This window comes from Arvicanthis niloticus, chromosome 10 (genome assembly GCF_011762505.2).
Source record: "Arvicanthis niloticus isolate mArvNil1 chromosome 10, mArvNil1.pat.X, whole genome shotgun sequence".
Lineage (NCBI taxonomy): Eukaryota > Metazoa > Chordata > Mammalia > Rodentia > Muridae > Arvicanthis > Arvicanthis niloticus.
The window spans coordinates 16063908-16090158 of NC_047667.1; the positions used below are offsets into that span (position 1 = coordinate 16063908).

The 26251-nt window shown below is 41.5% G+C and overlaps 1 protein-coding gene across 7 annotated transcripts in view; it reads right to left on the bottom strand.

Annotated features, from left to right (window-relative positions):
- Nckap5 (NCK associated protein 5) overlaps nt 1-26251 on the bottom strand; it is an 887342-nt gene that overhangs the window by 761109 nt on the left and 99982 nt on the right. For all 7 annotated transcript variants that reach the window (XM_076941060.1, XM_076941057.1, XM_076941058.1 and 4 more), the window contains exon 2: nt 5160-5288. In XM_076941060.1, the coding sequence (XP_076797175.1) occupies nt 5160-5228 (69 nt within the window). In that variant the 5' untranslated portion in view covers nt 5229-5288. The remainder of the gene's footprint in view (nt 1-5159; nt 5289-26251) is intronic.

The following is a 26251-nucleotide window of genomic DNA, read 5'->3' on the forward strand; positions in this document are numbered from 1 at the left end:
CTGGAGGCCTTTCAGGCCTGGAAGTGGCATAGGTAGACTCCCCGTAGCTGTCATAGAAGTTTTTACTTCTGAGTTTCAAGATATGCAAAGCCAGACCCACAGATGAAGTTTCAGCTGCAACACTCCCAGGTTCTACAGCCTCTAGGGAGCTAAGTCACACACAAAACTGCAGAATTCTCATTTTTAAAGAAGGAGAGTTAGAATTCTTACTTTTAAGGGTTGTTGTGTTAGCCAAGTATTTCTATATAAAGCTCTGAGTAGACTGTCTGACATGTATTAAACTTCAATAAATCTCAGCTAGTATGACTAAAGGAAAGAAACCATTGTGGTCTAACCTCAATGTGTGATTTGCCAACCAAACACCCAGAGCTGCCAGCTAAGGTAGTTTTGGAGTTAGACACCAGCGGCCCTCACAGCTGACAGGCCTGTGTCTGCTGCTTGGAATTTGTATCCTCCACTCACTGTCCTCTGAACTGGTGCTACAGTAAATGGCAGGTGCTCTGTCCTTCTTGGGTTCTGCTCTAGACCCTTCAAGACTTCTAGCAACTAGTTATCCTGAGTGCACCTTCTCAGTCCTCTGTATTCTGACTTCTAGCCTTTAATTCAGATCCAGCCCCAACATCCAGACAAGCTGCACCGATGGAGGGCAGGTGGGCTCAGGACTACATTTTCAAGGCCTAGTGTACATAATGGGGAACAAAACATCTTGCCTCCAAAGAAGCAGAGAGTGAGGACCAATCAACACCTGAACTTGTGCTCCTGAATGTAAACACACACACACACACACACACACACACACACACACACACACTCCCACTTTAAAATCCCTCCATACCTAGTCGTCAAAGTTGTTACTAAACTAAGGTACATTCTATGGCTCTTCTAGCCTGAAAAATATTTAAAAGCCATTGCAAGAGACTCATAGTTTCTAACTTAACACTTCACGATTTGATTGAGTAAAATAAAAAGGTACTAAAGTTGTACTAAAGTTAACAGTGCCTTATTCTTAGGGTTCATGAGGAGGAAATTTCTCCTGCAAAGTCCGAATGAGGAAATCACCTCTGGGTCTCCTAACTTTCAAAAATTCTGGTCATGGTGGTTATTGTGCTGGAGTTTTGAGACAGAAGGACTCCATGTTTCTTTTCTGTCAAGTCAGCTTCCCCAAAGGGCATCTCTTCCTGAGCTAATGTTTAGTGAAAGAGAAGGAACAGGAATAAGAGATGGAGACCTGTGCTCTCTGCCTGGTGTTACCCTCCTGGTTAACTTTAAGAAAAGCAAGTACCTTCGCTGTGTCTATGATTTAAAAGTTTTACAAAGCTAGAAAGATGACGACAGCTCAGTTGGTAAAGAATGTGACTTGCAAGCGTGAGTTCTATTGTCAGAATCTATGTAGGGAGAAACAAAATCAAAACAAAAACAATACACCAGGCTTGCCAGAACAAGCTGGAGATCCCCGTGCTGGGGGTGACAGAAACAGCCAGATCCTTGGGACTTGCTGGAGAGCCAGTGTAGCCTAGTTGGTAGATTCCAAGCCAGCAAGAGGCCTTCTCTCAAAAACCAGAAGGGAACCAGCAAGACAGCACATGTGATAAAGGGCTTGGTGTGCAAGCAGGAGGATCGGAGTTTGATCACCAGAATTCTTGTGAAAAGCTGCAGATGGTGCATGCTTGTAATCCCAGAGGTGGGGATGCAAAGACAAGTGGATCTCTAAGGCTCGCTGGCCCACCAGTCTAGTCCATTTGAAAACTTCCATGTCAATAAGAGACCCTGTATCTCAAAAAAACAGGGTTGGTGCCAACATGGTAGCTCAGTGGGTAAAGGTACCTGCCACCAAACCTGATGACCTGAGTGTAGTCCTCAATACTCACATGAGAGAAACAAAGAAGTGACTCCAGAAAATTGTCCCTTTCCTCCACATGCATGTCATGGCATGTAAACATGTGTATACATACATAAAATAAATAACTATCTACACCCTATTTACCAACCACCTCTTCTGCTCTTCACATTCTGCTCTTCACATTCTGAATTGATCCAAGGCGTTTTACTAAGGACTGAAACTATGAAGTATTGGAAGATGATAGCTTAGCATGGTTGCCTTTATAGGATATTTGCATATTAGTTAAGACTGGAGGCAGAACTAGGCAGCTCTGGAGACCAACCAACCAGGACACTATTTCTGGATTAAAAGAACTTCTTTGAACTATTCCCATCATACATATGGCTGCTGCTGTCTCCGCCTAAGCCCAAGTCAGACCCGAATCTTGGCATGTCAACGTTCATGAAGATTTTCTTCTGCAAACGAGGCTGAGAAATTACCCCTCATTGCCAGTTTTCCCAGAAGTTGAAAGGGGAGTTGAAACATGAGAACACACAGCTCATTCACACACTTTCCATGCAGATACCATGTTATGTAGGGTATGAGGTATAGTTGTAGCCACAGAAAAGAACACTTAAAATGTCACCCAAGTCCTTAGCCTCCAAGAGCATGCTGAGCCCACGGCCAGATTCTGAGTCACAAGAAGAACTTGACAGGAGAACACATGCCCTCTTCTAGGGACTCACAACCCCACTCATGAAAAAGCTTTAAGGAGATGGTTCTCAACACATAGGTCTTGACCCCTTTAGCAAACTTCTATCTCCAAAAAATATTTACATTATGATTCATGACAGGAGCAAAATGACATTTATGAAACAGCAATGAGAATCATGTCATGGTTGCAGCCATAAGAAGGTTAAAAACAGCTGTTTTAAAGGGAAATGATCATGGCCACAGGAAAAAAAAAAACAACAACAAAGACTGTAGATAAAACAAACAAACAAACAACCACCCCTGGCCTCAAAGCAGAGATGGAGAGTCACCACTGACAAAGCAGCTCAGTAACTGTGTGGGATGGGAGAGTTGCCCCTTATGTTGTGTGCATGTGTATATGTGTAAGCATAGGCCAGCAGGCCATCTCAGTGTCATCCCTTAAGCTCCACTGTCCATCTTTGTGGTACCATGAAAGGTAGCCTGGTCCTCAGTTGAGCAAGGCTTGGAAGCCCTAGAGATCCTGAACGGACGGTAGGAGCTTCGCCTGCTCCTGAGCACCAAGCTCCTGTCACTAGCCAAAGCACTCCATAGATTTGTGACCATCAGTCACATAAGGGCAATACCCCAAGCCCTTCCACATGTTAGTGAGGAAAAAGATGTGGCCTGTGATCGTGTCACCTAGCCATTCTAATGAGGTACCTAGACACCTGGAGGGCTTAGCCAATAAACTCTCCTCAGACAGTACTCCCTGTAAAAGGTATTTAATCTCAGGCCCACCCTGAGAAGAGGAGTATGGTTTTACCCATCCACTTTCCACCATGACAATAAATGCCTTAAAACCATGGACTGCTTCATTTCATCAGGATCTGTTGTGGGGAGCCATGGAGAGGGCCTTTGCCTATAGAGACACTGTCTAGTCTCTCATAGAAGGCCTCTCTGCACTCCCAGCCACAACCACCACCAAGCTCAAGCCAAGACACTGCCTGCCAAGCCAAGGACTCTCCCTGCAGGACCAGGACCAGCCGGATCCCCCCTGGTCCCCACCCCCACCCCCCAGGCCCTGATTCCGTTCTCAGCTCTTCTGTGACTTGCAGTGATGCTTGGGTGTCTAAGAGCCTGAGAAGCCTCTTCACAGGCCTGGGTACCCACAAACCAGCTCTGGCTGTCCTGTATCTCAGACTGTGCTTCCCTACCCCTGAGCAGTACCTTAGAGGTCACCTATGGCCCAGCACAGTCAAACTTCACAGAACCTGCTCAACAACTGTCAGAGCCCTGTGGCAGAGGAGATATGGGCCCCACAACCCTACACACCTTGATATCTGAGTGGGGCTGAGAGTCACTCATGAGCTTGAACTGACCAAATCAGCGATACCAACTGTCCAAAGAGCCTCGGAGGTCACCTCTCTCCACTGCCCAGCCCTGGCACCACACCTGGCTTTTAAACATGGGTACCTGGAATAGAACTCAGAGACTCATGACCTTAACCCTCAACCAATGTCTCCATCCCAGTTGCTAGGAGCACAGCACATCCCTGTAACTCACACAAAAGAAGGGACCAAAAGAGATCTGTTTCACTAATGTTCAAATCATGCTAAGGTATTGTCTTCATCTAATTTCTTGCTGTGTTCACATGTATCATGGAACAGAGAAGGTGATTTACATATATTGGTCTAGGGGCCGTGGAAAAGTAGCCAAGTCTCCAAGCACTGCAATTTAAGCTGCTTCTTTGGGCTAACCAGATGCTCACACTCAAGGGTGATCCCACCCAGGCTGTTAAGAATGGTGTCCAGTGGGGCCAGCAATATGGTTCAGTCAGTAAAAACAAACAAACAAACACACACACACCTGAATTTGATCCCTGGAGCTCACATGACAAGCTAGATATGGTAATGTTTATTGAAATTCCCAGACTTCTATGGCAAGATGGGATTCGAATGAAGGCAGGAGGGCCAGTGGTAAATTCTAAAAGCCAGCTGCCCTAGAGTGCACAGCACAGCAGCAGAAACAGAGAGACTTTGCCTCCTCGTTAGGCAGAAGACAAAAACGGCCTTCTGAAAGCAGTTCTCTGATCTGCAGATGCATTCACACATTCATACACACACCTGTACAACTTATGCACACATGCTAAATAACATTTTTTAAAAAGAACTGGAGTAAGAACTTTCAGAAATGCTATGTACAACAGAATGAACATACAGCCAAGAAGCACTCAGCTACTCTCCTGGCTCTTCAACACTTGAAGTTGGGTTGAACTTTTGTTCAGGTTAGCTGTGTAGTGAACTGGATTGTGCAAAACTACACACAGCTCTGGCTTCCTACACAAATGGACCCGAGGCACAGGCCCATTTTTGTATAGGCTAATGTCTATTTCAGCCAGAATTAATGTAATTATATGTAATGCTGACAGATTATGACATTTACCTATTAAGACACTGTACAAACATTCTAATAATTTTCTGGCTTTTGAGTTTGTAAAAAATAAATGAGCCTAAATCTCAAGGGATGTTACTTAATGGGGTAAATGGAATCAGGGTTTTAGGAACAGAGCGTTCAAGAAGTAACAGTCAAAAAATAACGGGTTTGAAGCCAAAGCACATACAGTGGTCAGTGAATATTTAGCACTTACCACAAGACTGCTGTCCAGAGACAGTCTTTTACCAAAGTCCCTTCTATCCAGCTGTCTCTTCCCCTCCATGGGTGAGTGATGTATTTTCCTTTGCAATTTATAAGAATCCCCTGTCTGTCTCCACAGCCACTGCAAAAAGTGAACACATGTTTTGTTATCAAGGACACAGCACTTAAGACTTTTCATTCTGCAATGTTCCTACCAGAAACTAGGGCCAAAAAAGTACCCAGACCTAAACAGTCAGGCTAAAACCAGACTTCTCGGCACACAAGACTCTCTTAGTGGCACACACAGAGCCATCTTTTTGGAGGTGCTTGTATTTTTTTTTTATAGGTTCTGCTTCCAGAGCCAGGGAATGGACTAGCATGTTAAATCAGCAGACTGTAGCCAAAAGCAGATGGTCTGTGTCACGCCACACTTGATCCATACCTGTCCTCGTTCCATCTGCCAGATGCATTCTGTTTCTATACACTCAGGTGCTGTCTGCAAATCTCATGAGCTCAAACTCACAAAACCATACTCCATAACCAAGAATTATTGAGTCTAAGACGCAACAAGGAAAACACAAAACTTACACATTATTGCCAGTATTTAATTGTCAGAATGTCATGTAAGGAGCTGGAGAGATGGTCCAGAGCACATATTGTAGAGGATATGAGTATCACCCATATCTGGTGGCTCACACCACATATAACTTCAACTCCATGGGATCTGATGCTCTTTTCTGGCCTCCATAGGCAACTGTACTCAGGTGCAAAGACACCCACACAGACATACATAGACATAATTTTAAAATTAAAAGGACTCTTTTACAATGTCATTTAAATTTTTTGAGCATTATAAGATCCATTCTTTTTTTAGGAAGTGTCAGTGAATTGTGGGTGATGTCATCACATTCGATAACTATTTTTAGAAGACTCACTGCTTTTTAACATACAGCTTTATAGGAATTGCACTGATGTGGCTTATTCTATTATAAGTAAAGATCATCCCATGTATCAAGTTCCAATTGTCATCAACTGTAAAAGAAACAACTGGGAGCATCCCTTGGTTGGTGGTAACATCACCATGTCCCTATACCCATAGTACACAGGTGGCACAAGTTTGATTCTGTATTTATTTGTTTGTTTGTTTTTTAAGGGAATGAAGTTGAGAGATTTTGAAAGAATGGAAGATAGATTCTAGGAGACTTAAGGCTAGTGATGAGAAGTGAATATAACCAAAATATATTCTAGGCACATGTGAAATTCTCAATGAATTAATAAAAAAAGTTATACTTTAAAAAATAAATGGATCTGAGTCTAGGCTTCCTTACCCTTTGGCCATGTGACCGTGTACATACCATGTAGCCTCTCTGAAAGTCAGTCTCTCTCTCTCTCTCTCTCTCTCTCAACTGCTGAAGTTCAACTACATCAATTCAATAATGTGTGTGGAAATGGTTGAATAGTAGATTATAACTTAATATGAATTAATAAATATCCACAGGCAACCTTAACTATCCCTGAATAAAATTCAGTATACCTTTGGTGATTTAAAAATACCTGCTGAAAATACAGGAATTGCCTGTTATCCTCCAAAACAAGATAGCCAAGTAAGGTCAATACAGAAGAACTTAACAAAATGTTATGCATATTATTCTTTGACAGCTTTACACACATATATAATTAATTGTGGTTATTTTCTCCCCTCTTTCCCTGTCTCTATCTCTCCTTCTCCCACTGAACCCTTTCTTCTTCCCAACAAATCCCCTTCATGCTGTGTGTGTAAACATGTGTGTAAACATGTGTGTGCATGTGAGTGTATATGTGTGTGCACATGTGGGTGTGCATTACATTTGTGTGTGTGTGCTTGTCCATGCATGTAACTTACTGAGCTGCTTTCATGACTCAGTGTAGTTATTTACCACAGCACGGGCAACTTACCAGTGCCTATAACACTGAAGAAAACATCACCTCCTCTGCTAGCAACTAATAACTCCCAATAGCTCCTCAGGAAAGGGCAGGCCTCATGAGCCCCTCCCCATCCATGGGGAAATGCCAAGGGGCCTGATTTCATGCAGGCACAGGCATGGAACTAAAACAAATCTATGCTACCACTCTCAATTGCTGGAAGTCTAGCCTGAATCAAACATACTTGATCTTACAGCCACTGTTACCTCCTGCTTCTGATTTTCCCCATCACAAAGGTTGACAAAGATGGGCTCTAGGCAGAGTCTACCCAAAGCTCGTTCACTCTGGTAAAAGAATGGACCTGCTATCTAGCCCTTGATTCCTCCTCCATTTTATCATTCCAGTTCCCCCATTTGTGAACATCAAATATTGGATATTGCTAGCATACTGAAAAACTTGCATCTGTCTACCTCGAATTAAGGAGAAAAGGCATCTACATGATAGTTGATTCAAGTGGTCAACTTGAAACAACCTAGAATGACCTGTAAAGAGAGTTTCAATATGAGGCAGTCTGCCTTGGGTTGACCTGTGACCTATGAGTATGCTGTGGTGGGTTGTCTTCATTATGTTAATTGATACGGAATTATCAAGACCAGTGGGCATGGCATCATTCTCTAGGCAGGTGGTCCTGAACTGTGTACAAGCAGAGAAAAAAAGCTGTGCACAAGTGAGAGAGAGAGAGCATGTATCCATGTATTCTCTCTCCTCTTGACTAAGAGTGACATGGCTAGCTATCTCAAACCCCCACCATGGTGACTTCCCTGCAATGATGTACTATACCCTGGAAGGGTGAACGAAAATAAACCCTATCTACCTTAGGTATTTTTTCTCCCCTGCAACACCACTGAAAGTAAAACAGCCTGTATCCTGCCAACAGAGCTTTACAGTCAAACCCCTCAAATCCCTAGGTGAATTCTGATGAGCCTGCTTTTATCTTAATTCTCACTCCATCCTGCTTGCCCCTCCCCACGCACTGGTGCTGGGACAGTTTTACTTCTAACAGATCTTCACAACAGACCCATTTGGTAAGGATTCCCTTTCTCTACTGATTTTCATAGAAAATCCATCACCTTTAATACCCAAGGTAGTCCCTTACACATACTAAGTTCTGGATGTATGTGTGTTAGGCAAGGCATGTTATAGTCAAAACCAGAAGCTAGGCAATATTTCACATAGGATGCTAGATAACCAGTTCTACCATAATAGGAGAAAGTATTTGTCAACTGATACCGCTTGGGAACCTGCCTCCTGTACTTTTACCTTGTCATGTGGCAGACCCCTTCTGACCTTATTGACTACAAACACTACAACCACTAAGGATAGCTATAATGCAGATGGACGGCTGGGAATGCCAACTTCCACTTTATCAACCTCATGTTTTCCTAACTTTTAATCTCCCAAATCACAAGTCATCATTTCATGAGGAGGACGGGTATTCTGAGTGGTTACTCTATGGAGTTACCAGTGCAGAAATGTTGAAGACATCGGCATGTATAAGGACTAGGTCAAGGCTGGGACATGGCTTTTCTGGTAAAGTGCTCGCATGCAAAAAATACCTGCATTGGATTCCCAAACCAATATAAACACATAAAAGCAAATCTGTGCTAAAGTGCTACGGAGACTCTGGGTCTCACTGGCCATCCAGTCTTTCTGCATCTGTATCAGACTCAGTGACTCTGTCTCAAAAAATAAGGTGGAAAATGATACAGAAAGACCCTGGGCACTATAAGTCTGACCTCTGTACACAAATGTACATATAAATACACATGCACACACACACACACACCAAGACTAGAAAGACTAAGTCTCTGCCTCCATGAAACTTACCTTCTATAGAGTATACAGCTGATGAGCAAGTAGACAAAGAAATAATCCCAGCCTGTGATAGGTGGTGGAAACAGAAAATAATTCCAGTGGGTGATACCACCTCAAGTCACATATGCCAACTCTGATCCTTTTTATATACAATAGCTAGAGTAAGAAGCAGCTGTACAAAATGATGTAGAACATCATTCCAGGCAAGTTGACCATGAGACGGGGCCAAAAACAGAATTGTGTTCTTGGAGGAAGATTCATTTCTTGAGAATAAAAATAGCTAGAAAGGGAATACCCACTAAACATGCTGAGGCATAGCCACCAACCACAAGCCTTCCTTCTACATACAAAGGGTACACTGGGTTTTGATCTCTACTTCTGACTAGCTAATAACTCAACACATTCTTTAATATATTTAGTTCTCAATGGTCTGATCTCTAAGACACAATTAATAAGGAAATATCCATTAATGAGACAATTGACTTAAATAAATATTTTCCCAGTGACTGGTACACAGTAACTAGTAGTCATAATAAAATACCAGAATAGTGATCATCCCGCTCCTATTCATCATAAAATTGGAAAACGCTCTAGAAGATGGATTTTACGTTTCTATAGCATAAGGAGTGTGTCCCCAGAGTGAATGAGAATCCTTATAAAATTCCTCAAATAGCCTGACTTGCCTACCTGCTTGGTTTGGTTAATTCTTTCACATATATTAAGCTGCCAATCATGTAATATAATGGTAGAAATGACATCCAAATTACTTAGCAGCAATATTATACAAGCACTGAACAATGTTAACATGTCAGAACAATAAGGATCAACCATGACAATGAGCAATATAGCACCAGAAGGAAGTTCTGGATGCTTACCTGACTCAGTGGAAGCACCATCCCTACACTATAAACGTGAGCATTTATCAATGGACATTGAGGGGACACATCAGTCAGTAAACTTCCAGCCATGCAAGCATGAAGACCCTAGTCTGGATCAACAGTCAGGAGTTGCTAACACCTTTGATCCCAGAGCTAGGGAGGTAAAGGCAGAAGCATCTCTGGAGCTCAATGGCCAGCCAGCCCAGTGAAACTGATGAGCTACAAGTCCAATGGGAGAGCCTGTCTCAAAACGTAACTGAAGAAGGACAATGGAAGACACTAGGCATTGACCTCAGGCCTCCACAAACACAGATATGCATGGATGGATACCACACATGTGCACATAAACCAATACAAAAATATGCCAAACACACACACACACACACACACAGTAGCTAAACTTGAGAAAATGATCATGAGAAAGTGCAGAAAAAAGTCACCCCAACAGGTCAAAGACAGACCAGATAGATAGATAGATAGATAGATAGATAGATAGATAGATAGATAGATAGGCAGACAGATAGACAGACAGACAGACAGACAGACAGACAGACAATAGTCAAACATGCTTGTATACATCTATAATGGAAGCACTTAGGAAATAAGAGACAGGAAAATAGGTAAAAGGGAAGTGAGATAAGAGAGAGGTAGGGAGAAAAAAGGGACAAGAGAGGAGGAGGGGAGGGAGGGAGGGAAGAAAGGAGGGAGGAGGAAAAAGAAAAAAGAGAGGGAAGAAAAGAGGCATGCACATGTGTTCAAATCTCTGGGAAGCCTAAAATATAAGAAGAGATTTACAAATTGACTAGTCAAATGCAATATAAAATACAACAGTGCATTAATGAAGACTTGGTTTTTACTAGGATTGCCTCTGGGTGTGGCTAACCTTGGATAACTTGCCTGATTGACAGTCTGGTGGTATGGCTAGTGGTTGTCTAGACTGGCAGCAGAGCTTCATCTTTACAGTGTAGAAACAGAGATAAGAGCCCTGTGGGCGTCCTCCCCACCGTCTGCTCCCGCTCTCCCAGGCTTCCGTTTAAAGACTCTGCCCCACCTTCATGTACTACATGAAGTAAACTCCTTACACAAAATGTCTCTGCACTGCACATGAATTTCTCAGAAGAAAATCAGAATAGAAATAAAACAGATAAACAAATAAATCTTATGAAATAAAGAAATACATAAATAAATGTAAATAAAATAAATACAGACAGCATACGTATAACTCCAGTGGATTATACTGAGATCTGAATGGGGGTGGGGTGAATTTTCTGCAGTGTGTCATCTGCTAATGTTAATGAGTTAGTTAAATTAGAAAAATCCCAATTGCCCAAAGCAAAAAGCATTCAACCACACCGGATGTCAGGGCGGGGGTATGGACCACACTATCAAACGCATTCTGTTCAGCTGATTTGTGTGGTTGTTGTTGTGTTTTGTTGTTGGTTTGGGCTGGCTGTGGAGAGCTACACTTAAAAAGCCATCCAATTTCTACAGAGTATTTTCCATCTGGGGCCAGTTGGGGAAAGCACAGGCTAAGCACTGCAAAGCCAGCTGAGAGACAACACAACTCGTTAGGGAAACAGTTTATGAGGAGAAATGCTTTCTGAAAATCCAGCAAAGATTTGACTGCACTGTCCCTGCACACTGCAGCAGCCATTATTTTTCATTAAATGTCTTTGAAAACAAGTGAAAACCCAGAACGACTCAGGAAATGGACAGCATCAGATAAATTGGAAGTCAATCCATTTTTTGCAGAGATTTTAGCTGGTAGTTAAAATCTTGCCAATTACCCAGAGTATTTCTTTGCATTCAAAGAGGTTATTTATTCTATTTTATTCTGGAATAACCTCCCTCTGCGCACTCCTCAACCCCACATAACCTTGAAGTGAGTAAAAGCATGTTAAAAGCCAAGGAAATCAAGATTATGCATTAAACCTTCAAACCTCATTAACGTACCCCAACTAATACCATTTTAACAAGCTGTACAATGTAGTCTGTGATATTAAAGCCATTATACGTAATAAACTGTCAAAAAATAAACGTAGGAGAAAAGATCTGCACATGTTTCTCTTTCTCTATTTGGTGTTTAATTAAATTGCAAGTGTTAAATGCTTGTTGAAAGAGAGAGGTGGGTTCAAGTTTCTTTCCAAAAACATAAAATTCTTAATGATCATCCCTTAAACGCTATGGAGAAAGAGTTAGAAAGAGAAAGACATCAGATCCCATACGGCTACAGTGCTGTGGGCCATCTGACATGGTGCTAGGAGCTGAACTCAAGTCCTCTGCAAGAATGACCTTAAACGGTGAGCTATCTCTTCAGACCCAGTGATAGTCTTTTTTAAAAAAAAAAAATCATTATAAGTATCAATGTGTGTATAAGTGTGCACAGTATACTTTAACTTGATTGGCTATGTGGTCAGTTTGCTGCCTGCAGCTTCACAACGATGAACAGGTAAATGACATCTGCTCTGACCCATGATGTAGCTTCAATAGCTTTATAGTATGACTGTTTACGGTCTCTTATAGTCTAGTGAGGTCAGCATCTGCTGGCCTGTCTCTGACCTAGAACATCATGCTGTATATGACCATGAATGCCTAGCAAAGATAGCAGGTATAATGCATATGACTGTTGTTCCAGGGAGAAGAAAAAAGTGCACCCAGTGTCCTGGGATGTGCAACCACCCCACACAGTCACCCACCACCTACCCAAGCCCAATAATTGTCATGCCAGGGTAGAGATTCATTTCTCCAAAGCCTTCCAGTAAAATTTCCCAACCTTAAAAAATCATATATATATATATATATATATGTGTGTGTGTGTGTGTGTATGTGTATATATATGTATATATACACATATATATTACATGTATAATATATTATATATAATATATATATTAATTTTCATGGGCTAGAGAAATGGTAACAACATGCTTCTACATAAGCATGAAAACCTGAGTTCAGATCCCCAGAGCCCATGTAAAGGCAGGTACACTGGTGTGTGCCTGTAATCCCAGCCCTCTTACAGTGAGATGGGAGCAGGAGACAGGAGAGCATCCCTGGAAAGTTATCATTCGGCTACTCTACTATAGACACTGGCACACAACACTAGACCTTGTCTCAAACAAGACAGAAGGCAAGGATTGAAACTCAAGGTTGTTCTCTGACCTCCATAAATGCACCATGTTGTGGAGAGAGAGAGAGAGAGAGAGAGAGAGAGAGAGAGAGAGAGAGAGAGAGAGAGAGAGAGAGAGAGAGAGAGAGAGAGAGAGAGAAGGAGGAGGAAGAGGAGGAGGAGGAGGAGGAGGAGGAGGAGGAGGAGGAGGAGGAGGAGGAGGAGGAGGAGGAGGAGGAGGAGGGAGGGATCAAAAATATAAAATTTCACAACCCAAATGAATTCCCCTCAGAGACATGCGTAGCCCAGGGCCCACACATTCCCAACCTTTAATTACATGGCTCTGAAAATTTGGTAATTATTTTTTGCAAAGTTTGAATTAATGAAAAACTCCATGAAGAGAAGACCAAAATATTAAGTCCTAACACAGAAAACTAAGTAAAGCAAAGGGTTTTGGGAGGAGAATTAAATTCCCCATCACCTGTCTGTGCAAATGGAAGAAAATCAAACTTTTTTTTTCCCAAAGACAATTTATTCTTCTTTATGTGCAGCCACAATGTGAAAGCAATTATTCTAAGTTAGAAAAATACGTTCTGAGAGAATTAAGGGCTTGCTTTCCCCTTAGATTAAAATTAAAATATTACCAGGATTACTTAATATGTTTTAGATACTTATGTTTGCTGCCACAACACAGAAACTCAAGAGACTCTCCATCAAAAAGATTTTATGTGTAGCTTTTTAACAGGTTGGGGCACAGGAGGCTGTGTCTGTTGTTTGGGGTACAAGGGCCTGTGTCTGTTATCTATCCTTTTCTTTCTAGATGGTTTTGGCATTTTGATCTCATCCACACGAAGATTAACTCAATCCATATGTGGCTATTTTGATGGATCATACTAATTAAGTTATGAGTTATTACCATGTCTATGCCACAATTTTGCTATATAAATGGATTCAGCAGGATTTACCAACTATTGATTATAGTATTCCAGTGTAAGGTTAGTGGGTATTTTGGGTTTTTCAACTAATTATTTTCATATCTTCTGACAAATTAATTTCTCCAGTCTCTAGTCCTTTCCTCTCTCAGATAAAGACAAATCAAGTGAATGATTGCTAAGAACCCTTTTGCACCTAAATTATCTTAATCTATGAGACAATTTAAGTAGAATTTAATGCTTTGAAACTCACTGTTGTCTCTCAATTTACAGCTTTATTGAGGTGTAAGTCAAACACCATATCGACCCATAAATATGGTGTTTTGTGTGAACATCATCAAAACAGTAATTTTAGCACATTTTCAACACTTCAAAAAAGGCTGCAGAAATAATCAGGTCTTGCCTACCCCTGCCAACCACTCATAGACAGCCACGGCATTACACTCTGTCTCCACAAATTCATTTTATTCCACACATCATAAATGGGTTTTTGGACCATTTATGAACCTTTTTCTCTAACCATAATGCTTTCTTTAAAAGTCACCAATGATGTATCTATCAATACTCCATTTTTTAGAGCAGAATAATATTCCACTGTACAGACATACCACCTATAAATAATTATATCCTATTTTATGGAAATACTTTTTCATTTCTTTTGTATATAGGAAAATTCTTGGATCACATGGAAAATCTATGATTAGCATTTTCAAGAACTATTTTACATCCTTACCAGCTGTGTTTGAGATGTCTAGCTCTTCTCCATCGTTGTCAGCATTTGCTATTGTCCATATTTACTTCGACGTAAATATGCTGCTAGATACTGTTAGTCTCATTATAGCTTTGACTTAAGTTTCCCCTAAGGCTGACAGTACTGAATCTCTTTTTTTCTATTCAGATTACCTACTTGTGTATCTTCTCTGGGAAAATATATATGTAGATTTTGCCCTATTTTTTTTTTTTAGTTCAACAATTTGTCTTTTATTTTACATTTTAATTTTATTATTATATATGCATCTATGTGGTTATGTGCAGGAAATTCAGGGATCTAGAGTCCAGAAAAGGGTGTTAGATTCTCCTAAAGCTGGTTGGAGTTATAGGCAGTTGTAAGCACCTGATGTGGGTGCTAGGAAGTGAATTCAGGTGCTCTGCCAGATCAACAAACACTTTATCCACTGAGCCTTGTCTCCTGTCCCCAAACCTGTCTTTTTCTTGTTAGAGTATAAAAGGAGGTTTTGTATATCCTGAGCAGAAGTTCTTGATCTCCTAACTATGTGCAAATATTTCCTCCCTTTATGTAGCTTATTTTTATGCCTTTTTAAAGGTGACTTAAAAGAATTTGTGTGTGTGTGTTTGTGTGTCACTGTGGATATCTCCAGAGGCCAAAAGATGGCAGCAGACACCCTGAAGCTGGAACCACAAGTGCTTGTGAAACAAGCCACCTGGGTGCTGGGAACTAAACTCTGGGCCTCTGCAAGAACAGCAAGTGCTCTTAACCGTGGAGCAATTGCCCAAGCCCCTTCTCTTTTTGACAGTGTCCTTGATATACAAAAGGTTTAAAATGTTATTCAAGTACACTTCATCAACACTGTCTCTTATTTATCCTCTTGATGTCAGATCTGGGAAAGTTCTTAACCCAAGAAAATGAAATTTTCATCATATGGTAAATTTTGTCATGGTTGTCGCTCTTACATTTAGCTCCCTGATTTGTTAGGGGTTGATTTTTATACAGTGTGATCCTAATTAACCCATTCTTTTACACAGAGTACCCAGAACTAGCTTACCGCTCTGTGGAAAAACCAATCCTTCCCTCAAAGAACTGTCTTGGCACTAGGGTTCATCTACACGTTATGAATTCTAATCCTCTAATGCTTACGTCAGCATTACGTCACCTTAATTACTACAGTGTCATAGTTCACTTTAGAATCAGGGTTGCGAGTCTTCGAACTCAGTTTTCCAAATGCTGTTGTCTGTTTTAGCTACTGTACATGTTGCGGGAACTTGAGCATGAGCCTGTACATTTCTTAGAGAAAGCTGGCGGGGATGTGGACAGGACCCGGGCTCAGCGACATCACTGCAGGCGGTGCAGCCATCATAGTGGCAGGGGTCGTCCAGTTCATGGAACCAGATATTCATTACTCACTGGGACTTCCTTAATTTCTTTCTATCATGCTATTGATAGGTATTTCTGTCTTAACCACGTCAGTACTAAAACCTTGCATGTTATTTGCTTCTGCGTATTTCCTTTTGTTGTTGCTATATTCACCGAAGGGGGGGAAAAAACCAACGAATCAAAATTTAGGTTGTTTTCCCTTAGTGTTCTGGTAAGTTTTGAGATGAAAAGGTACTTTCTTCCTTCTTTTTAAAAGTGGTTTCCTATTTGACTTTTGAATTTTGTTCTAAATGGTGTAATAATTATTATAAGTGACATGTGTGTTCCACAACATATATGTTGTGTGTGTAATGTGTGCATGTATATGTATGTACCTATTACATACACTATATTATATATATAGTGTATGCACATGTAAGTAGGCACAACAAGAGTCAAAGGATGATTTTAGAATCTTGTTCTATCACACTCCTCTCTTTATTCCTTTGAGGCAGGGTTTCTCCCTGTAACTAGACCTAAGCTGCCTGCCTTAAAATTCTCCTGTCTCTGTACCACTATCATGCATAGGTTACATGGGCATGCTTTGTAAGTCAGCAATCAAACTCAGGGCCTCAAGCTCACAAAGCAAGCAGTTCTCCCAAATTAGCTATCTCCCCCATCTTCTAGTTTTATAAGAAATTCATAAGGATCATATACGGTATATGTGAATGAGTATCAACATAGGTGCTTAGCTTACTCAAGTTAATGTGGAAATAAATTGCAACAAGTTACCATCACCTTCACTTGCATGCATTGAGCACTTGCTAAATGCACAATCTAATACTGTGGCATCCTGCATTCAACTCATCAGCCAGCAAATTGTACTTAACATCCAGAACATCATAAAACCCACTTGCTAAGAAACTGAAGCACAAAGAAATGCCCTTCACATCTGAAAGTTTCGCTGTGACTAAATATTTCCATTCATCCCATTAATGGTATTTCCCTTCCTCAGACTAAGAAAGACATTGCATCCCCTATGAAGCCAGATTCAATTCAACTTTGGAGGACTCCACTAGCTATGTCTCCAACGGCAGCTGTTCCACCATTGTGCTTATTATGTTAATGTTGCTGAATACAGACTATGGAGTTACTAGTCTTGGGGTAAAAAAAAAAAAAAAAATACTAATTCTGATCGATTGTGTCTTTTCCTGAAGAAAATAACCTTCATTCAAACCGAAAGTGTCATCTCATTAGGTTTTCAAAACGTTGAGAATCTGAGGTAGTCAAATACTTAACAAGCAGGGGGAAAAAAAAGCTTCTCATACATCCTGTTTACAGAAGGATTGGTGGCCTGAAACTCAGCGACCTCAACGTTAGAATCTCCCCTTAGGGCCAGTGACATGGCGCAGCAGTTCCGGGATAATTTCTAGCAAGCTGATGAATGTGGATCCCCAGGAGTTGAAAAAGAGACCAGCTTCTACACATATGTTACAGAATGCATGCTCCCACCACACCACACACACACACACACACACACACACACACACACACACACACACACACACACACACACGGTAAATTAATAACTGATAGGTAGATGATAGATAGATAGATAGATAGATGATAGATAGATAGATAGAGAGAGAGACAGACAGACAGACAGACAGATAATAGATGAAATTCAATCTTTAAAACACTTCTGTTAAACCCCAGAGGAGTAAAATAAATACCTGCCATTATTCCCTGGAATATGCAAAGAAGAACAGCATTTCTATAAATTGGTATTGAGTTCAGAGAGGACCTACAGTGTCCTCAGTCTCCGGGGACGACAAAATGGGAGTCTTTTGGCAGGTGGTGCTCATGCAGCTTCCAGAGCCTTCCATCAGTGTCTAGAGACATGAGCCCAACAACTCACCGCAGTAAAGCACAACCTGAAATAAGTCCCTTCGTCGTTTTAAAAGCACAGTCCTGTGGCTGGAGAATCGGCATTGCTCAGAGAAGGCACCAAAGAAAGGCTCAGGAAGAAGCCAGAAAAGACCGACTACTGGACCGCCCTCCCCATGGGCTACACGCATGGAGCATGCGCAGAGGCAGCCCATGCGCCACCAAGCCAACATCCGGGAGAGGCGGATGCTTATAAGTGAGGGCACTCTGCAGCCTTATACCTTCTCAGCTTTCAGATTTGCGAGCTCTCTAATCAACTCTTAATTTCACCACTTACTAATAAGCTGTTTAAATACACCATCTCTGCCTCTATAACTATCCATGTCCCAGGTCTAACCCTTTATTCCGGAAGAAAAGAATCTAAACATCTATGCAGATCTCTAATTCCAAAGTTGCCTGGACAGTGGGAAATTCTTTCCCTAGAGTTACAAAGAAGTTGTGCCATGTGGCAGAAGGAAAGGTGGTGTCAGAGATAAAACCTGAGCCAAGTCATTTGATAGCTCAGTTCCTCTAAGATACACTCAGATTTGCTGAACAGGTGGGTGCGCCAAGCCACTCTGACAAGTCGGCTCTGGATAGGCCATCCAGCAAGCCTGGTGGATGCTTCCAACCCCTCAACATGGAACAGAGTATATGAAGAGTAAGGGTGAAAATCTATTCAAGATGAAATGAGGAAAAAAAATTCTTTGAGACGGGGTCTCATTGTAATCTATGCTGGCCTTGAACTAACTATGCAACTGAGGATGATTTTGAACTCCTAATCCTCCTGCCTCTATCTTCCAAAGGGCTCGTGTAACAGGCCTGGGCCACCAGTTTATACAGTCCATGTAGAATCTGGGGTTTTGTAAATAAAACTACATCTCCACCCAAAATGGAAATTTTAGAGCACATGAAAATTAGTATTAGGAAGACACCAAAGTTTAATAAAGAAAATTAACCAAGCAGAAATGTCTTCTTAAGAAATAATAGCGGATAGCTTTTCAAAACCAAAGAGCATATACTTCGTTTTTATTTTTTTTTTTAATTAACTTTTTGTCAGAATGGCTAGTTTTAAATGTCAATTTAACACAATATAGGCTCAAACAGGGACGAGAGTTTCAATTGAGAAATTAGCCGGGTCAGGTTGTCTTATAAGCATGTTCCATGATTATTAATTGGTTTAGGAAGAGCCAGTACACTGTGAGAGGCGCCATTCTCTAGGCTGGGCCTTGACTGCCCACTGGTGCATTTCATTCTCCCTGTTCTTGACTGTGTGCATAATGTGACTCAACCTCCCCTTGGTGATGGACTGTAACCTAGAATTACATACCAAATGAACACTTTTCTCCCCAAAACTGCTCTTGATCGTGATGCTATACCACACCAACTCAGGTAGTTTGCACTCAACGTGCTAGGCACATGACAGCATCTTCATGCATCACTGTCACTGCCTTCTGAATGCCTCCAGTCCCCTCTCCGCAGTGCCCGCTCTCCAACCTCTTTCCTTCTTCCCTCCAGTCTCTCCTTTTTCATTTCTTCATCACAAGAATATGTGCTTTTGAAACTGAAAACGCTACCTAAAATTATGATCCATATTGAAAAGGTGCATACCAGAACTATGAAACCCTCAAGGGAAAAAGAGAAATTCCTAAAAGTTACAAGGGACCTTTCAAAATGACATGTCACCAAAGGGCTGCGAGATAACTATCCTGCCAGTACATTTCTAGTTAGCAAAATTAAATACCCAAACAGAAGAGAATGCTGCTGCCAAAATACTGAAAGCAAATAACTCTGAGGATTCTAAGTGGTTCTAACACACTACGCAGGAACTCTTTAGACTTAGAAAGCTGTATCAGCCAGAGCTGTGGCTCAGTTGGTAGAGTTCTTGCTTGGCATGCAGAAAAACATTCTGGATGCAGAGGCAAGAAGATCAGAAGTTTAAAGGCATCCTTGGCTACCTGCGGAATTCCAGGCCAACCTTGGCTACAAGAGATACTGTCTGAAACAAACTTCTGTGTTTCTCATGGACAAAAAGACCATTAAAGGATTGACTTTCATAAAACGTAGTGTGGATGGACAGTAGACTACTACAGATTATAGCACACACAGGCAAGGGGGGGGGGATGTTGGGCTGGATCTGCTGAAGGATGTTTCTCAGAGACAATAGCTTAATTTAGCAATATAAATTCAAAGTTGGCTACAATAAAAAAAGTGAAATTTGATGTGGTGTGTTAGGTATATCAAGGCCCTTCAATTTGTTTATACCCTCAAGTGCCCTTGAGAAAAATCACCGCCATTATTATTCTAAGAAACATCCTTTGTCGGCCCAAGGCTTTTCCCCCTCTGAGTATTCATTCAGCCTTGTAGTTATAAATAAATGACAGGTGTTGTCTTGTGTCTCCCTTCTACTGAAATGGTTACCCGCAGGACAAGGAACGCAACTCATTTAAGCTGGTTTTTCTCACCACAGTACTCAACATTTGGGCAGAGATTCTCAACTTGTCTGAGATTAAACTCTTTCTTTTATATGTCGTGTGTGTGTGTGTGTGTGTGTGTGTGTGTGTGTGTGTAAGGATGTGTGTGCGGAGTTACAAACGTTGTTGCCAGGAACCATCTATCTTGTTTTGGGGGACCAGGATCTGTCACTTGGCTGACAGTTCTCTGACCAGGCTGTGTGAGCTGGCCAGCAAGCCTTAGGGATCCTTCTGTCTCTTGTCTGTCCTGTATGAGGATTAAGCATGTGTTACCATGACTGGGTTTTTCTTTTTCCACGTGGGTTCTGAGGTTCAAACTCTGGCCTTAATGCTTATATGGAAAGCACCTTATTATGTGAGCTACCTCCTCAGACCAAGTGAAACTCTTGATCAATACATTTCTTTTCCAAAAGCTTCTGCTGCTTTAAGTCTGCTTAAAATAGCTGCTTTTTTATCTTCAAAGCTTTAATTTGTATCTTAAACACTATCAAACTGCATTGCACCCACAGAAAGGGAGAGTTGCTTATCTTGTTTTACTTATTTGAAAAAAAAAAATCCTTTTTTCATAATCCCAGGAAATGAATATGGCCTTCCTACTGAGATATATATATATATATATATATATATATATATATATATATGTGTGTGTGTGTGTGTGTGTGTGTGTGTGTGTGTGTGTGTGTGTGTCTGTGTGTGTGTCTGTGTGTGTCTCTGTGTGTCTCTGTGTGTCTCTGTGTATGTGTAAACACATGAAAAAATGATCTGTGAATATATTTCTAAAGCAAAGAGTTAAAATCAGACATAAACTTATATGAAAAATAACCCAAATTCCTCATTCCTGCACTCCCAAATGTTTCCTTCAGACTAGAAGAAAACACTATTAAAAATTTACCTTTCTAGAATATTTCCTAACCATTTACACACACACACACAGAGGTATGTATGTATGTATGTATGTATGTATGTATGTATATATGTATTATGTGTGTATGTATGTTTATATATGTAAGCTTTTGGATCATAATCATTTCTACCCCTTTCTGCATGATTTTGACAACCTCTTTTATTTCCTGTTTACTACTTTGTCAGGGATAGGGATAGGCCTCAGTTTGTAGAGTATCTTCCATAGGGAGCCCTAGGGAGATCCATCTTTGACTGAATAAACCAGGCATGGTAGCACATGCCTGCAATCCCAGCACTTGGAAGGTAGAAACAGGAGAATCAGAGGTTCAAGGTCATCCTTAGCTATATAGCAAGTTCCAGGTCAGCCTGGGCTGTGGGAAACACTTTCTCAAAATAATAGTAATATCGGATCATAGTCTTCTCTCCATGTTGAGATACAAACACATTTTCATTCTCCTTAAGATACACACACACACACACATACACATGAGTGTGTGTGTGTTTAATTTATGTGTATATGGGTACAGACATGTGTTGTGTGTGGGTACCCATGGAGTCCAGAAAGGGGCATCAGATCCCCTGGAGCTGAGGTTACAGTTGCTTGTGAGCCATCTGATGCCAAGCCAGGATCTGAACTTGGGTTCTCTGCAAGGGCAGCAAGCACTCTTGGCAGCCGAGTCTCCTTTTTTCTTATAATGACCACCAGAGCTCCACAGGTCAGGTAGAGTATTATTTGTTTGACTCTTCCCTCCCTGATGGACACAGATGGCAAACAATTTATCAATATTATAAATACTGCAGTGTGTTTTCATGTGCATTCCACTGTGTAAACAGATGAAGTGGCTCCTGTGATAAATAGCTTAAGGGGCCCTCTCTTTCAAAATACACTCAAATTTCTATTAATCTACATCACTGTCTCATTTCTGTTTCATCCCAATGCTTACTTATTCTTTCACTTTGGAAAGGCAGGGAAGACTATCTACAACTTCCCAGAAATGCAACAAATCATAATCACATCTCATTTAAAGCACTCCCTGCTTGGCAGTTGAGGACTTGCCTAGCAGGTGTGAGTCCCTGGGTTCCATCTCCAGTACTCAAAAAGACAGAACAAAAAAACTATCCGCTGCCCATCAAATAATTCACTTGCTAATCAATTCGATGACCCCAGAACTCATACGCATCCATTCGCCCAGTCATGCCTTCACCTTGAAGCTCATTCTGGAGACTTTCCTGCAGCTAAGGAAAGCAAAGCTCCTTTGAGTTCCTAGCAATGAGGGCTAGGCAAAGCCCTTGTCCACCTGAATTAGCCTTCTTTAAACTAAGACAGAAGTATAGCACTCATAGTGCAAAAGGAGAAAAGATGCATTTAGCATACTGTTTCAGACATTTCTGTGTACTGTGGTGGGGTACAGAGTGACAGAGCTATTAACATCATACCAGACAGGGGAGGAAAAGAGGGGAAGAGAGAAAGAATGGGACAGGCGAGAGAACAGACAAGGCCTAACCTTCCCAAGCCCTTGTTGTAGTTTCCATTCTTGATAAAATACTCGGACAAAAAGCAACTTAGATGGTAAAGGGGCTTCCTTTCAGCATGCATTTTCAGGTGTCAGTCCATCATTGAAGGACTTTCACAAAGTCCTTCAATGAAAAGACAGGACTTTCACAAAGCATTGCTTCTGGCCAAGAAATTCACTTCACAGCTAAAAAAGTAGGGTGGAAATCATGGAGGAGGATGCTGGCTGGCAAGCATGATTATGCTCTACTTTCTTATATCAATCAGAACCATCTGCCTGGGGAATGGTGCTGCTCACAGTGGACTGGATAGTCCCACTTCAATTAACAATTAAGACATTCCCGTAGGCGAGTCTGATCTAGATGACTTACCCAATTGAGATCCTCTTCCTAGATAATTTTAGGTTATGCTATGTTGATAGTTTAAGTGAACCAAACAGCCTGCTCCCAATGGCCTATTTCCTCTATCCATATCTGACTTAAAATGTCCACAACTTCCCAAAGTAATGCAACCAGCTGAGGACCAAGCATTGAACATGCAAGCCTCTGGGGCACATATCACACCCAAAACAGTACTAACCTTAGGGAAGGTACATCCAAAGAGGGAGAGAGGCACACAACCAAGTATCAGAGGATGGAGAATGGAAGACAGGAATGAGACTGTCCTGTGGTAATTTCCATCAACATCTGTCTTAGGACATTAAACTTTCTATTTTAGCTCCTCTTGGCACTCTTCTATCGAGCTGTTTAAAGTTAACATGATAGAAAATGCAGAATTACTGCACAGCATTGATACATTTCAGTGAAAATGGATCAGCACTCCTTCATAAGATTTTATTTATTTATACACATGTGCTTGTGTTTATTGGAGTGTATGCCATGTGTGTGCCAGTACCTGCACAGCCCAAAGGAGACGTTATAACATCTCGGAATGGGGACTTACAGATGGTTGTGAGTCACCTGATGTGGGTTCTGGAACTGAACTTGGGTCCTCTGCAGGAACATCAAGGACTCTTAGCTGCTTAGCCATATTTCCTGGTTTTGGACCAGCATCTTTATGCCTGAGCTTCCCTCTGCTTCTGGTCAGCATAGATTTGATAAGCTGAAAGCCAATATGGCAGGTGGAAACTCAAAAACAACTTGCTTTTGAGTTTTGTGGTGGGTTGTTGTTGTTGTTGTTGTTGTTGTTGTTGTTGTTGTTGTTGTTGTTACTGCTGCTGCTGTTGTGGTATTTTGATTGTTCATGCTATGGTACAAAGTTTGCAGGGTCCCTGTCTGCCTGTTGACTCCATCCCATGAAGCCATGTTCCAAGGGGCACATATATATGCATATACATACTTTATTGATTCCCACCCTACAGCCAGCACCTGCAATGCTAACTCTGAATAAACCTTGATACCATGTGTCCATGATGCTGTATGAAGAATAATCTGTCTGACCTAAGAAAGAATACCAAAACATTTGTCTGTGCAGGTATATGTGAGCACATGTGCAGGTGCATAGAGGTCAGAGATCACTTTATGGTTTCATGTTGTTCTTCAGGTGTCATCCATTCATTTTATTTTGGTTTGAGATAGGTTCTCTCACTGACCTTAGAACCCTCTTTTTAAATTTTTTTATTGGATATTTTATGTATTTACATTTCAAATGTTATCCCCTTTCCAGGTTTCCCCTCCAGAACACCCCCCCCCTTCTATGAGTATACTTCCCCTCTCACTCACCCACTCCCATCTCACCACCTTGACATTCCCCTACACTGGGGAACCGAGCCTTCACAGGACCAAGGGCCTTTCCTCCTACTGATGCCAGACAACGCCATTCTCTGTTACATATGTGGCTGGAGCCATGGGTCCCTCCATGTGTACTCCTTGGTTTGGTGGTTTAGTCTCTGGGAGCTCTGGGGGGTCCTCAAGTTAGGCTAGGCTGGCCAGTGACCCCAGGACTTGCCTGTCTCTATCTCCCCAGCTCTGAGATTACTAGCATATTCTACCATGCCCAGATCTGTATCTGAGTCCTGGGAATTGAATCCAGGTCTTCACACTTGCCAAGCAAGCAATATATTGGCTCACTGACTCTCTCGCTTAAAATCAAAATATTTTGTCTGAGCATTTTGTATCTCTACAAGAACACAGAAGGATGCTCAGGGGTGACTTAGATTTATGTTATCTAAATACTTATTTTTAAAAAGATATATAAAGACTGGATAATACTCCAAAAAATTAGAGAAAGTGACACAAAAGCCTCCCCACCAAGAAAATACTGTTGATTTTAGTAGAAACAAAAGATTGATGTCATGTGTTAAAATGCCCTGTAATTATTTAGGTTTGATAAAGTGCTTGCTGAGTTCAATTACTTTAATTTGGGAATCTGAGGAAAGATAAAATAACACTAGAATTTTTCAAACTGAATGGCTGAAATCAACCCTGAAATGTCAATAAATGTGATGTTATCCATGTGCACAGACCTCTGTGTGTGTCCAACACATGCACACTCAGAACACACTTTAGCCAAGCCCATCTGGCTAAGCTCAGCACCACAGAGATGAATATGCTAAAGATCAAGACAAAAAGTGGAAATACAGCCAGCCTCACTGGAAGGAATCGATGTCAAGAGAGGGTGGATGAAAGGACAATAACACAGAGAGAGAAAAAAAGATAGGGGGAGGAAGGGAGAGGTGGGAGGGAGAGAGAAGAGAGGGAAGGGAAAAGAGAAAGGAGGAGGAAAATGGGAAGAATGTAAAAGAGAAAAAGGAAGAGGGGGAAAGAAAGAATGGAGAGAGTGGTGAGTGGGAAGAGAGGAGGAGCAAGGAAGGAAGAGAGGGGGTGGGAGGGGAAAAAGAAGGAGGTGAGAAAGAAGCAGAAGGGAGAAGGGTAAGAAGAGAGAATGGGAAGTAGGAGAAGGAGGGAGAAAAGAAAGGAGAAAGAGTGAAAGGAGAGAGGGGTAAGGGAAGAGAAGAGGTTAGGGAATAGGAGGGAGAGAGAAGAGAGTAGGGAGACAAAAAGGGAATGAGAACACTGAGTTGGATGTAGAGAGAGTAGGGAGGGAGGGGGTAATGGTTAAGGGGAAAGGGCACAAGAGAAGGAAAGAGAAGAACAAGGGAAATAAAACAGAGAAAGGAAAAGAGAGAGAGAAAGGAGGGAAATGGGGGGAGAAGGAGGGAAGATCAAGTGACTCATTGTTCAAGAGATTAAATATTGTCCAAGCAATGCAGACAGGTGCCATTCACCCAGCTTCCTAGAATGGCTGCTTTATTCCATTCGGCATAATCCTCCCACACCCTGTCAACATTGCTCCATGCTCTGGGTGCATGCAGGGTGTGATTAGTTCATGAGACTATCATGGGGCATGCAGTTTGGGTGAGGACACAGTAGATATCACATGTGCAGCATACACAATGAGGTTTCAAAAGAGGATGGACCGGGACTAGTGATAAGGGATCCTACCAGCTGATACCTGGAATGGGCCATGTCCTAGTCTCCTTCTAACAAATAGCAACTTAGG